The 15,944-nt window shown below is 38.5% G+C and overlaps 1 protein-coding gene across 1 annotated transcript; it reads right to left on the reverse strand.

Moving 5' to 3' along the window:
- Positions 1–1,774: 1,774 nt before the first annotated feature.
- LOC139721261 (uncharacterized) lies at positions 1,775–7,453 on the reverse strand. Its single transcript, XM_071632583.1, has 4 exons — positions 7,163–7,453; positions 5,196–5,367; positions 2,665–4,308; positions 1,775–1,947 (listed from the first exon to the last, which is right to left on the reverse strand). The coding sequence occupies exons 1-4, from the start codon at positions 7,451–7,453 to the stop codon at positions 1,775–1,777; spliced, it is 2,280 nt and encodes a 759-aa protein (XP_071488684.1).
- Between the last annotated feature and the right edge of the window lie 8,491 nt (positions 7,454–15,944).

The raw sequence follows: 15,944 nt of genomic DNA on the forward strand, positions 1-15,944 counted from the left end.
CACATTAGTAGAACACATCAGTGAAAGTTTGAGGAAAATCGGACAATTGATGCAAAAGTTATGAATTTTAAAAGCTTGGTGTTGAAACTGCTGGATGAGGAGACTACTAGAGGTTATGATGCACAACAATATAAAGAAAATATAAAGAAAATCCCACAAAAATTCACTTTTCTAGCATTATGAAAGATCACTTGACTAACCGCTTTCAGAAAGCAGGGGGAGTAATTGCTACAAACATGTCAGTATCAAGTTCATGGAATGTGTAATTTTCATGAAAAATTAATTTTTGTGAAATTTTCTTTATATTTTGTCTGTTGAGAATGAGAAGGGTGTTACGTTGTCTTGAACACTATGGGTTTTGTGACAACTTAACGCCCTTATCATTCTCAACAGACGATTTGCTTTATATTGTTGTCCACACATACGTCATAACCTTTAGTAGCCCCCTCATCCAGCGGTTCCAACACCAAAACTTTAAAAATTCGTAACTTTTGCATCAATTGTCCGATTTTTCTCAAACTTTCACTGATGTGTTCTACTAATGTTGCTGCTTTCACTCAATCTTATTGCTCTTTGGGTTTGGATTCCCTTTAATATCAAGCTAGGTAGACTTTTATGTAAAGTGAGGGATGAATAATTACCACTAGCCTTTTATATTTGGAAGATACGAAAATATTTTTCAAGTTAATGATTCCTGCATTGAACTGTTTTTATTGGAACTGAATGACAAATTGCCCTTCACTGATGTAACCAATCATGGGCTTGAGTACTAAGGTGGGACTCCAACCAATGACCTCCTGAAGCACAATACCCACTAGACTACCAAGCTGCTGCATAATAGCCAGTGATGGGAAGCAGGTACTAATTATATTAATGGTTTTTGAGGGCAAGATGTTTTTACAGCAACTGATTGACAAATTGCCCTTTATTGACATAATAATGAGAGCTTACAATGGAGGGTAATGTGTCAATCACTTGCAAATAAGGACTTTTGTTTGAATGTTGTGACTTTGCTACATTTGTGAATGGGGGGGGGGGGGGATATGAAACTTGGCTGTATCAAATGATGGTGTCAAATAAGGACTATTGTGATGTGATAGTGATATATGATGCGATAGACAACCACTTATCATTTCAGTTATTAATGTAAAATGTTTAACATGGTATTACCAACCTCTTCCGAAGAATGGACACAATCATCCAAAAATTTGTCTAAGATCCGTGGAGTTTCTGTGTCTGCAGCATTCACAAGATCAGTTTGCAGTCTGCAATCATAAACAAACATCAGGTTTAATGGTACACATGTATGATATCAAAGCAGCTTTGACCATAACAGAAAATGTCTCACATTGCAAACATTATTGTACAAAAGAGTAATGCATGGCAACTATCACGCTTCAAGCAGCTAAGTCCTTGTAAACTTAATCCTGCAAGGTACATTTAAACCTCAACGTCAATAGGAGGCAAGTGCAAACTGAGGCAAACATTCATAATTTTCTTAATTTTTCAACCAAAATATAAGACTGCCTTAACCCCTGGCAATACAATTTTATTATGGTAACAGGTTCTGAATAGAGAAGGTAAGATGCTAGAGATACTTGAAATACAAAAATGCATTATGCTAAGAAATGCTTTGATGAGACTATTTTCTGAAGCAAATCACAAAGAATGAGAAAGAGAGAAAAAACAACAACCAAAAGTACTTTTCATCATACAAATCATATCACAAAGCATTAATTTATTAACAGGTGAATTTTCATTCATCATCATTCATTCACCTGGTTTGCTTGCTGAAGAACTCTTGGTCTCCTGCCAGGAGTTCTGATGTTTCCCCACTGTCAGAGCTGTGGCCTTCCTGGTCCAAGAGGCTGGACGTGTTGAGACTAGCCTGTGTGTTCCTGATTATCCTTTCAGCTCTGCGGAGCATAGCATCAGCTCTAGCACTTTCTGAATGAGGAAATTACAAGAGAATATCACAGGAATATATTTCATGCCATAGACGTCCAAAGTATGGAAGATGCAAAATATATACATGTATGTTTATATGTTTTACTACAGTCATTTTGCTATGTGTCTTCAAATGATGATAATGCTTTGAAAAGTTTCCTTACTTTTCTTCTTTTAAGTTCTCACATAAAATATTTTTGAAGAAGTTTTACATTACCATTAGATATTAATGAATGTAATAGTCAAACCATGTCATCTATCTAAACCTTTTACTATCTACACTTAGCCTACTACCTACCGAACCAGACTCTAGCCCTACAACCTCTCAAGACAACTACTGTAAAACACAATATTTTTGCAGCATGAAATTTACGCGAATTGGAGCTGATGGCCTTTTTCGTGCCATGAAATTTTCGCGAGTTGCCTCTAACATTCAATGCACATAATGTAGACAAGAACTTTTTAATTTCGTGAATCTTGGCTCTCGCGAAATTTGCAAAATTAAAATGCACGCTAACATTTGTTTTACAGTTTTCAATTTTAGATTTTGATTAAATGGTCATGTTTGATCAAAAGACCAACATGAAGGGAACAAACACATGCAAGTTACACACCACAATATTAGAACAAGTACAGCATCAGCTCCACAAACCTTGCAGAGTTTGAATACCATCCCTGCTTATCAGCTTATGAATCCTGTAAACACTTTTCACTCACCACCAACTGTAGATTCACTGAAATGGTCTGCCATGACACGTGAGCCTTGATTATCCCCCTTGTCTTCCCCTTCATCACAGAGAGTGATGGACGACAGTGGGCTCAGGGTGGCCAAGTCATCTTCTTGGAGAGTGCCATTACTGGTATCATTGACTCTCGGAGGAATGTGCCCCTCCTTCAGACCAGGGGAAGTTGATGCCATGGACAAGCGTGCGCGAGCAATGTCTTTGTCCAAGCCAAATGGAGAGGAGTAAATCAGACTGTCAGTTGTAGTGGTGTTGTCCAGCTGCTGCTCTGCAGTCGCTATGCCATTATTCTGATGGTGAGACTGTGAAGATGACTCATCTAGCAATGCTCCAAGATGATGATGTTGACGCTGATGATGATGTGAAGTGGATTTGGGCAATACCTTCATGTGATGACGCTGTTTTAGAGATGAATGATGAGAGTTGTTCCCCTTTGAGGTAGAGTAGCTTTTTGAATATGCCTTCCTCATTGACTGCTGGATGTTGAAGTCTCTGTGAGAGGCCTTGTGAGCTGATTGCCGAAGTGAGGAAACACCATTGCCGTATGGGGATTCATTAATGAGTTCCTCTGTGCTTGCACTCTGAGTTCTCATGTGAACAGCCCTCTTATGCTTCCCATCTGGATTACCAGTGAATGAATGGTGGCCTTTTTTGTGAATGACTTTCTTCACTGAGCCATTAGTTGTCATAGTCCCACCTTTGAGTTGCACATGTCTACTTTGAGAAGTTAATCGTGGCTGAACATTGTCTGACAAAGTTCCATTTCTGAGGGGGAACCTACCACTACTATGAGACAAATCCCCATTACCTGACTGATGGGAGTCTAATCCTATGGCTAGAATCCTTAGGGAGGCAGGCAGGTGGCTGGTGGTGGTATCTAACTCCTCTACCCATGTGGGAGGAGGTCTCCAACCAGACATGACAGACATAGACCTCTCCGAGACTAGGTCAGAAGTGGCAGCTGAGTTATCGAGAAGGCTGTCTGTGCTGATATCAGAACCTCTCATGTAATTTGCATCACTCAGGCCAGCTCCCGATGTTTCTTGGAGGGCGGAGGTATGGCCATCGGCACTCAGCAGCGTATCTGTGTACAGGGTTGCAAGATTTTTTTGAGTAGTCACCGAGGAGTCCAGACTGGACACCCAGGCTGGGATAGGCCGTCTTCCAGCCCTGGACTGGCTGACAGACAATCTCCTGGAAGAATAGCTGCCTCTCTGGCTATTCTGCCGCCCCCTTAAAGCATCACTCCTGTAGGATTGGTTGGGAACATATAGCCCTCTTAAGGGATTGGTTGAAGGCTGACTATGACTTCTCTCTCGTGAAAAACTTTTAGAATGCCTGCTGGAAATTCTCATGAGATGTGACATTCCCTTTGTTTTTTGTCCACTGTGCATGAATGTCGGATTCACTTGACATGACTGTCTGGATTTGGAATGATTGATTCTCGAGTCAACTTTGAAGACAGGCACTTGGTAAGGATTGGCAAGGAGTAAGGCATCTGTTGAGGAGCTGATCTCACTGGCTATGTCAGGGAAATCTTTCTCGTGCATCGGTGGAATCTCATATGGTAGAGGACTACTAGTCCGCATGAAATCTGTTGAAGTTGGCAAGGTTGATGCTGCAAAGATAAGAAGAACGGCATAAAAAGACACAAAGATAGATACAGTAAGCAGATAACATACTATATAGGCATCTGAAATATTAATTACATCTGCAAATAGAGTTCAGATATAAGGTCACCATAAAAAGCACATTTGGCATATACAGTATGTCCCCAAAAAAATTACAATTGAATTTTTGCATTGATAACACCCAATATGATTATACTGTCCAACTGCTACTTCAGGGTCTTAAGATATAACATCTCAGCTCTATTTTGCAGAAAACCCCATTCAATTTAGTTAAGCGGTCACAGAGAAATGTGGATTGCTGTAAAGCATGTCATGAGTATGAAATGAACCCTGAAATTGTATTTGGATCAATTCACTATTTCAAAAGTTATCATTGCGGAGGGTCCCGTTGTAATTTTTTTGGGGACATACAGTACAGTATCACAGTTGGAAGTCTGCTTGAAAGTGTTCCCCTTGTCTTTTACGTGCCTCATTGGCTTTGAATTATTGAACAGTATATCACCACTAATGCCGTTATACTTATGCTCATCTTTTCTTCAATATGTAAGCTCCACATCACTCAGCATAGGTATTACAAACTTTTCCATATGCATTACAAATTTACCATTATCACACACATACTGAATATTAATCACACACATACTGAATGTTAAACACAAACGCATGAAAATTGCTTTTAGAGATTACGTCATCATGAATGAGAAACATAAGCATCTTTTACATTTATCAAAAGACCCAAATTAACTCGGCAATGCATTCATTGATGACATGCATGCTGCTGTTACTCCTGAGATAAAACATCCCTCATTACAGCAATATCAAACGGTGTACATCTGTCAATCATTCTGTGGATACAAAAACAAAAAATGCATACCTTTCTCATGTTCCAAGTCTGCTCTCAAAATTGTGTCATAGGAGTCATCAATGAGCTTTCGGATATTGAATCGATGGAATTCATTCTTGGTGTCCCGTATCCCAGTTTCTAAACTCCTTTGCACTGTCTTTTGTAAGGTAGTTTTGGGCAGCAGTAAATCACTAACTGTTCTCTGAAAGAAGAGAGAGAGAGAGAGAGAGAAAGAGAAGATCAGTAAACAAAATAAGTTCATCAAAGGGAAATGAAACCTAAATATAATTGTAAATTGATTGAAATGCAGCAAAATTTAATTTTTAAAGTTTCTGTGCAGCCATCACTGGATGAGAAGACTGCAGCAAATTGTGATATCACAAACAATATACATAAAGGAAATATAACAAAAATGTTTGGTGTCTCATCGGTCTCCTCTAATAAACGGCTGTTTCTATATTCCTTCTCATCTGATCAGTTGAACAATCTAAGAAGTTACTTCAAGAGAACTTTTTACAGTTAATGCAGGTATATATCTGTAATGGTTTTATTGGTACTGAACTACAAGGAGGTTCAAGAGAATGGAATCATAACTGTCTTATTTCCTTTGAACCCACATTCGATGCCGCCACTTGAAAATATTTGAAGCATGTGACAAACTGGATCTGCCGCGCAGATAGGAAGTAATTGACGTGTGTCTCATTGCATAATCACCAGCAACTCTATAGGACCCCGTTTACAGTGCGAGGCTCGGCTGCGGCTCGGCCCAGCCCCGCTTCAGTGTAAACGCGCAAAAGGCCAAATGCGGGGCCAAAATTGGCCTCGCATTTGGCCTCGCTCTGGAGGTGGTCTCGGCCGCAGCCAAGCGGCGGCCGAGCCCGGCCTTTTCTCAGTGTAAACGCAAACTGGGCCAAATGTGTGGCCCATTTTAGTCTGGCTTCCAAACCCTCTGCCCGTACTATTTCGCTATTCAGGATATTAACCCCCTCAACGTCGAAAGCTAGTATAGTTTAAGGTGGTTCTGTCCTGCAAAGGATTTTTCCTTCAGCAAAGGCCTTTGCCCAAACGGCGACTTCGTCACCACGGAAACCAGTTGGCAAAGGGTCTGAAAACCAGATATACCAAATTGCGTTTGTTTATAAGCAGAGCGCCACTACGACAAAATATTGAAAGGTTTGAATTAAAAGCGCGGCTGAGCCCGGTAGTGTAAACGGACAAAATTGCGGGGCTCGGCCCCGCAATTGAGGCTGGGCTTGGCCGCGGCTCGGCCCAACCCCGCACTGTAAACGGGGTCTAGGGAAGATACTGATGTCTCTGTGATGGAGAGTACTTTTGCCATCTCTACTTTATAAAAGATAGGTGATATATAATGGGATAAGTCACTATGAGTGAATAGAAATTACACAAAAAATGATGAAATTAAAATGAAAATTACTCGACTGGGCATGCCTAAGCATTAATCTTATCTTCTAACAAAGAATTATACTTGAAGATTATTCCATATCAGTTCTATTTGTCGGCATTATTTTGTAGTGATAAAAACCAGCTTTCCAGGAGGGTACAGTTTTAAATTCTTTTAGATGATACTGCTCTGATTTACACTTTGTCACATATTTCTGGACAGGATTGACTTTTGTTTTATATGCTTTATCACTAAGTGATAATTCATTTAATTTATTAAATAAACATAGTCAACATTATATTAATATTCAAAATGAATCTTCAGATTGCTTAGCAAGACAACGGCATCAAACATCAATCATCAAAGGCATAAATGCACCTGTGGAATTCTTTTGTACATCAATAGACAAAAACTGACAACTGCTTGAATAATTACAGCCAGTTGGAACTCAATATCTTGAATCTCCTTTTGCTCCTACCCAGCAGCAAAGTACTAACTTACTCCACATGTCAGATCCAACACTAGTAAACACCTTCTAATGTTTACTATACTTTCTACATCAAAAGAAATCTTGATCTCTAGTGACAAAGCCTACCCTGTATGGAATCGAGTGACCTGGTTTCTTGTTGTCATAGTTTGCGATGTAATCTGTGAGGGCGGCCGTTGCTGAAGGGTACTGCTTATTGCAATACGTCAAGAGAGAAGCCCTGCCACTAAGGCTCTGGGAGCTGTGCAGGCCCCCTTGCCTGGTGGACACTGGGGTGGAGTTAAAAGCTGGCAAACTTCTGCTCATCAACGTAGACTGCACAGAGCTGAGCGGCTTCTGTCTGAACAGTGACTGGTCATTGAGGCCAGCGATATCATCCAGTTCTCTTTGTGACATCATTTTGCATTTGAGGGTCTCATAGTCTCAGGAAGAAAGCCATCTGAAATAGATAATTGAATATAAATTTGTTCTTTCTACAATAATAATAATAATAATAATCAGTTCTTAGAAATGCATAATACCATAAGATAGTCTCTATGCGTGTACAAAATTAATGAAACAAAATCTATCACATATTTCTCTATTCAAACATATAATCAACAATTGTCAAAAACGTGAGTTTTTAACACAGATTTGAATTTATCAAAATCTGCAATGCATCTAACACTGAGAGGGAGATATTTCATAATGAGGGTGCCATTTTTCCAAAAGACCTATCACCATATGTCTTAGATTTGACACTTATTTCAGAGAGGAGATTTTTTTATTTTGAGTGCAGATTACGACCAGGATGATATAGCTTGATGAGTTCACTGAGATATGCAGGGGCATTTCCATGAAAACATTTAAATACAAGGGTCAAAATCTTAAACCTGATACGAGCTCTTATGGGCAACCAATGAAGAATATGAAGAATGGGAGTTATATGATCAAATTTCCTTTTGCGTGTCACAAGCCTTGCGGCTGAATTTTGTATCCGTTGGAATCCTTTCAGGTGAGAGTCTGGAACTCTAATGAGCAAACCATTATTATTATCCAAATGACTAAAAATAAACGCACGAACCAGTTTTTCTGTAGTTGCTTTATCAAGAACGTGTCTCAATTTTCCAATCCTGTGTATACCTATGGCTGCAGATTTGCATATACAGTAAACCTCGGATAAGTCGACGTCGAGTGAGTCGAAAATCACTTAACTCGAAGCAAAATAAAAAGTCCCGATTTTTCCCTATGTATTTTCTCTAAGAAATATTTGGATAAGCCGAAGTACGAGAGTCGAATTTCGGCTGTGTCGAAGTAAAACAGTCAGTCCCTTTTGTACAAAATACACGTAGTTTACATCACTTGAGCCGAAGAAGATTTGTCTGGCATTCTCATTACATTTAGAGGAGAACAAAATAATCGGCATGTCGCAGAACCCCGTCCCTGGCCTGCTGCAGGTAAGCATGCACACTCACCGTACCGCTCTGCACGCATGTCGAATACATACACATGTATGTATACACACAGCACATCGATCCATGTACTTTATCCATACACACAGCACATCCATACTTTATCCATGTCAAGCCAGAACTCCTTGGTCAACCAATCGCTGCTTTAATATTTTAGTGACAGGCCAAGTGGGTGGAGCTTGTTTGTGCGTGCCCGGCTGGCTGTATAGTTTTGTTCAATGGAGGTAGGATGGGCCTGGGAGAGTGTTTGTCTCAGGGTAGGTTGACAGAGATGGCTACCTATGTTGCACCATAGACATAGCACATGCACATTGCCACATTAGCGCAGACATTCTCAGCGAACTACGTTTAACTACTAGGTACTAGTATTGATACAAATTCCATGTTCAATTTAGAACAAAATAAGAACATTATCTTCAAGAACAGACAAATTTGAATGCAAACACACACAAACACGCACACACACACACACACATGCATGCAAATGTCCTATACTACATGTACATAACTGTGAGTCGAAAAAAAATCGACTCTCGCGAGAGTCGAATTTCACTTAAGTCGACGCATTTTTGTCAGTCCCGAGAGCTTCGACTCATGCGAGGTTTACTGTATGTTATTGATGTGAGTTTTCATACTAAGATCATCTTGGATAATGACATCAAGGTCACGTGCCTTTATACGAAGATAGCGATGCCAAAGGAATTTTTCAAATTCATGTGAAGTATATTGAGTGACCATTCAATTTGAAGCTTATGACATGCTCTATAATGTCAGTCAACATATTTTCGTGAATTAGTGGCAAGTATGCAAATGAGCTCATCTATTATGCATGCATGTTCTTAAAAGTGTCTGCCGGCTCCTCCTGGCTGTTCAAGTATTACAGGCATTTGAGACAGTATAATTGAAATAAAAATAATAAATTAGCATGGAAAGATTTACAATGAATATCTCAATATCTTATGTACTCAGAAGCTTTTTTTGATACTAAGGGGTAAATTTAGTGTAATTATACTAATATGCAAATGAGATTGCAATGTATTTACAATGCATCACATGTGCCGCAATACTACATGTATTTTTTTAGGCATCCTGAATACCTGACTACATGTAAACCTTTGATAATGACACAAGTGTAGTGTCTACTTCATTTTGATATCATTATGTACATGTCTGATAATAAAATGATATGTAACATATACAGGAGTATGTATGCATACATAATTATGCAAATGAGCACATCATCAAGCTTCACTTGACATGCTTGCGCTGCTATAGAAGATAATCTGCCTATATTCTGTGATGGAATGGTTCGTGGGATTTGAAGAGCAAAACTTGTATACATGTACAATATAAATTGTATTGCTGGTCTTGCAAATAAACATTATTTGGCAAAGTTATGTAACAATTATGGTAATGCATTATTACTCAACTTAATTTACATATGGATACACAACTTGTATACATACCATGAAGACTCATGACATACATTTTGTACAATGAAAGTTTACCACATAGCATTGAGATATGAATATGATGTCAACATACAAGTAACTTTGTCATGTTGATATAAATATTAAGCATCACAAGTAGCAAACTTTGTATTTCTTAGTGATCTGATTGGGGGCACATCCCCCCCCCCCCCCCATTAGATATGCCACTTTTGTCCCATTTCTAATTTTTTTTTTCTAAACATTATGCAATCCAATCTGGGGCACACTCAACTTCTCCCCCTTCTTCAAACCTTACCTACAATTTCCCTAAAACGTCAGGGAAAATATAAACAGTTCAATAGGTTTGCAATTATTTTATAAACAATTTTGTATCAGTTGTATTGTTCACTTAAATCTAGATAAAGTTAATCCTACTCTACACCTAACGTAATACTACAGCTACCGCAGGAACCAAAATGACGTATGTATTCCTTTAAAAAAATATTAATTCATAAATAATTTAAAATCTACAACATGTAGTTTAAAAATCTAAATGATGGATGATTTATTATTGCATTTCAAGAACTAAATAAACCAGGAAAAGATAAACAGCACCCCTCTCCAATCAGTTCACACACTCTCGCGACCATTACACAACCAGATTTCCCATTGACTAATGCACTTTCCTCCCATATTGCCGGTTCAGGCAGTGGACATGCCCCGAGATTTCCCGTCGGCGGTTTTTTGCGATACGATAGTAGGCAGCAAGTTTGGTATCATTGTAAAGCTGTCATTTCACTCACAGAATATGTATGAAAACTGCTGAAAACTCTAGTCTAGGGGTATGAAAACAGCCTTCAAAGTTGCTTTTTCAACACCCAATTCAGGTAAGATCGAAGAAATCCTGTTAAATTTGATACACATACCCAAAATTATTCAGGTTTTTTTCACAGATTCGTAGCAGCAGTGTTCACTGATCGATTCACGCAAGTGTGCTCACGTACAGGTACCGAAATCTCGTGTATCACGATACTTTCTAATGTGATGCCTAGCTCACGTTTGCAGTGACGCGATTCAAAATGGCGGCCTCCATGACTCGATCGCACCATTTTCACGGCGCATTTCAAGTGCAAAATCCGTAAACAATTTGTTGTTCAATATTATCGCAACATATATTTTGACCATTTACAAACATCAGAGTGTGAATATATGAAGTTTCAAGTGAGATTGAAGGTAAATTGATAACAAAAATTAACGAAATTTGCAACCATGTTTAACACGTAAACAGAGTATACATCGAAAAACGCACGGCCGGTTTGGCATCGCTAACAAAGAGTATAAACTTTATCACCATTGCCAAATGCTGACAAATACTTAATTACTTCTACAATACTACTTCTACTTCGTTACTCAACAGGATCCATCACTCTGAATGTACCGTTGAGGGGACTAGTGAGTGTCCCATGCAGTGCAGGCAGATTGTGCTTATAATACAAGGTGCGAGTAAAAAAAGGCCAAAGGTAAAAAAAAATTATGGGCATCAACAGATTATAATAAAAGATATCATACAGAAAGAAAGAAAAAAAAAACACTTAGAACTATCAAAGTCCAACAGCTACTACAGTACTGTAAACAGATTCTTATTACAATGCTGCATATCTTTGACTCAAAAGGATGTCAGGACTGAACATGTAGTTAATTATACATTGTCATTGAACTTCTTTTAAAAAGTGTGAAAATCATTGTGCATTGTGCATAACACAGCATTGTGCATAACACATATTACAATACAATACCATCACAGACATGAATAATAAAATGTGTTGAGGCTAGTATGGAACAAAGCTGAACTACAGTACAACAGAATTTTGTACTGATATTAAAAGATAGCGATGAATGAATGAAGCTTGATGTATTACTTGCACGAGTTGTGACCACGAATGGTGACTAAACTCAAGTCACACACTCACTGCACACTGACCTCTGAGGAACAGAGTTTTTTTTTGCCTCTCGTCTTATTGGAGGGGATGACATGATTACACACATTACTAAGCTAGGCGCAATGGGATGTAAGATTTGATCAGGGTCTCAAACTCGAGTCAGCTGATTGTGAGGTACCACTCTGGCTCTGAGATCAATGTCAATGACAGTCAGAGATCGAGACAAGAGTTTCGGTCTGCTGTCGGACGAATACAGTTAGGGGCCAACATAGAATTCTATAAGTCGGACCATTGTTATGTGGAAGAGCTTGAAGACGTCTGACCGGATCGAATCGGACGTACACAATCTATGCCAGATTACACTACTTAGAATCTAATAGTTTTTACAAGCATGAGGTGCCTCCTGTCTACAAGTGTGAATAAGTTTCTTGATGTTTCCATTGCTATCACAAGAGTATAGATCTAAACTGCACTCGTATCACTCACCTCCGTCGTCCATAAGCATAGTGAAGTAGCTCTTGCAGATTTTAGCACTGCTGCTGTTACTTGTGTAGAGGTCAGTGTGCACATCATACTACACAGTAACCTATCAAACTCGTCTACAAAATATGCGCCATATCTACACCGCCACCCCCCCCCCCATGAGTGCCAGATAGATTGATCCAGAAGCAACCTTTATATGAACTAACAAATTGATAGATGAAACCTACTACTAGTATTATACCTTTACTAATGCTTATTAGGAAGTCTTAAGTTTCTTCCTTCACCCATCTCTACTGGGATATTGTGATAAAAAGTGTTAGGCCTATAAAAACTGTTTGATAAACAATTAATGTATTAAACTCAAACCCATTTTTTTTTTCTTTTTTATGACAATGCACAGCGCGTCAATGTTGTAGCGGGATGTAGGATAAAAAGCAAACAACGGACATATATATATATATATATATATATATATATATATATATATATATATATATATATATATATATAAAACATGTCAATCTGCATGTCATAACGCAGTGCGCTCTTCAGTTCTATCCCGTATAGATTATTGTAACGGGCTTCTCTCTTCCATTCCTTCAACTCAACTGGATCGTGTGCAGCGACTTCAAAATTGGGCAGCCCGATTAGTGTTTCAGGTTTCTAGGGACTACCCATCTCAGCCACTTCTGAAGTCGTTGCACTGGCTTCCTTTGAAGCAACGGATAATTTTCAAATTAGTTTTGTTTGTTTATAAAATCCTTAACGATCAAGCTCCGAAATATTTAGACGCCTGTTTGACTTTATACACACCTACTAGAAATTTGAGGTCATCTAGTGATCCGCTTCGTCTCACATACTCTGTTACTCGCACCTTAGCCGGTGATAGGACATTTACTGTGTCTGCTTCAAAGCACTGGAACAATTTACCACTTTCCGTTAGACAGTCTCCATCAGTCAGTGTGTTCAAAAAAGCCTTGAAAACACATCTTTTCAGTAGCAACTAGTTCGTATATAGCTGTAACATTTATCCATTATTTTACATACTGTCGTACATGTTTTGGATTGATTGTAAGCGCTTTGGGCCTTGTGGGAAAAGCGCACTATATAAATAATAGTAATAATGATAATAATAATAATAATAATAAGATAACATATATACATACATATATACAGTCAAACCTGTCTATAGCGGCCACCCAAGGGAGACGGAAAAAGTGGCCGTTATAGACAGGTGGCCGCTATAGACAGGTAATCCAACTTTGTGTGCATTGCTTACATGTACATGTATCATCGTTGTATCCTTACATGTACATGTATGTGTGTACGTATGCATACACCGTGTGTTTCATGCATTTAACGATGCCGGTGTATATGAAATTGTTGCACAGTAGGATGTTTATTGTCGTGAAGAATCGTGCATTATTATGACTGAATGAGGGATGAATGCAGCGGTGGCGATCACTGAACGTTGCCCGCACGGCTACCAAACAGAAAAACACGCTGAATTATCGGCTTGGCTGCGGCTCCATTGGGTTTTTGGCCGCTATAGACAGGTTAATATCTCCCGCGGGAAACAAAATTTGTGGCCGCTGGCCGCGTTAGAGAGGTGGCCGCTATACACAGGGTCTTTAACAGAGCTTTTCTCTCGGGGGGATTTTGCAGTGGCCGCTATAGACAGGTGGCCGCTATAGACAGGTGGCCGCTAAGGCAGGTTTGACTATATATATATATATATATATATATATATATATATATATATATATATATATTGTTGTTCAGCATTCTTTATTATATCAATAAACAATGTAACATGAAAGGCCTAGGTTGTCTCCTGGATTGAACAGGAGGCACAAGGCAAAGACAAAGGACAGTACAGAAAAACATGTAAATACATCATACATTGTAAAAAAAAACCACACTCAGTTACAGTTATATATATATATATATATATATATATATATATATATATATATATATGTAATATATATATATATATATATATATATATATATATATATATATATATATATATATTGTTCATCAGGAGGCCCCAAAGGCCCCATACAATTTATCGGAAAGCGGATTATGAGGAATAAGATGTAGCCTGATCCTTTGAGAATGTAAAATGTCTGTCTTTATCCAGTAAAATCCGGATACAGAATTGGGAGATCCGATCTGATTCTCAGTAAAAGTGGATGCTCAACAATTATTGTTGCATAGGAGCTATAAACAATTAAACACATTAATTTTCAAGTTCCCTCTCAAAGTCTGAAGAACTAGGCAAGATTAAGTGTCCAAGAGCATATCATTGATCCAATGGACCTATGTTATAGGCTCAGATATTGATAGTTTGCCGGGTCTGAATATTTACATTTGTATGACTTAATTCTAATTGTGAGTGCTGCGCAAGCATTAAAGCTGATCTAATTCAATTGATTTTCACAAAGAATACAAGCGTATGAAGCATATTGTTCAGACATTAATAAACCGCTAAAAATTTTGCACTGTGGACAATAGGGCCACCCTTATAATTGCCACAAAACGGTTTGTTTGAAGCCAAGTCTATTGGTATGGAATGGGTAATATGATTATAACAAATATAATTGATCTATAGGCTAATTAGTCAACCTAGCTATTCCTGTGATCTATACCGTTGCACCAGGGCTTTACTTTATCGTCTCTCTCTGATCAAATGATTAAACTCGGATGTAAAAACTAGGGGGCGGATCCAGGAATTCCGTAAAGGGGATGTGCCTTAATAAAATTAAAGGGGGGGGGGTGGGGTCGCACGCGTCCCCTTCATTTTTTCTTTCTTTTGTTTTAACAAAAATCAAAGAGGGGGCACGCCCCTGGTGCATGCAACCCCCTCTGGATCCGCCACTGAAAACTACATAAAAAATATCGCTAACACTTTCACTTTTGGGACATTTTCTTTCATCATACTTTATTTGTCTCAAGTATAGACCTAAAAATATATATAGGTTCTAAGTCTGACATTTTTATCTGAATCCATCTCCCCCCAGTGATGATGATATTAATTATGACCTGTAATTTAAGCATATACTTTTTGCTTGATATTTGAAAGGCTTCATCATGAATTGAACAAAACACATCCTTTTCCCCTGGGATAGGGTAAAAGCAGAAAGCATTTCAAAATGTCAAAGTTTCATTAAATATTCGTTTACCTATATAAAAAACCTTGCAAACGTGAAACTTGAGTCCACATTTAGAGGAAATGATATATCATAGGGTGAATATAGGGGGTACACACACTCTGTAAGTACACCATACGTTATGGGATATAATTCTTAAATAACTTAACTATCATCTTCTCCTTAGCTATAGCTTTCTCTTTCTTTGTCTATATATATGAATGTAGACTACTCTTTGCGCTCAGCTGAGTTAGTCTTGCATAGTGTGTTTGTGAGTGGAATCTTCATGGTGTAGCATTGCATTTTTTTTTGAAAAATTGGTCTTTTGCATTGTAGTTTCCTATTAGTATAATCCAACCAGAAAATGTGGGTCGGCACAGAGGTGAGGGAGGGGTGGGCTGGGGGAGGGAAGGGGTGGGTCAGGAATAAAA

The sequence above is a fragment of the Diadema antillarum genome, unplaced genomic scaffold (genome assembly GCF_040938485.1).
Source record: "Diadema antillarum isolate AM-2024a unplaced genomic scaffold, OU_Dant_1.0 scf00000141, whole genome shotgun sequence".
NCBI classification, from domain to species: Eukaryota; Metazoa; Echinodermata; class Echinoidea; order Diadematoida; family Diadematidae; genus Diadema; species Diadema antillarum.

Coding starts and splice junctions, on each gene's coding strand:
- LOC139721261 (XM_071632583.1), bottom strand. CDS start 7,453: ATGATGTCACAAAGAGAACTGGATGATATCGCTGGCCTCAATGACCAG. Junction 5,368..7,162: donor GTCACTCGATTCCATACAGG/GTAGGCTTTGTC, acceptor CTCTTCTTTCAG/AGAACAGTTAGTGATTTACT. Junction 4,309..5,195: donor AGACTTGGAACATGAGAAAG/GTATGCATTTTT, acceptor TTATCTTTGCAG/CATCAACCTTGCCAACTTCA.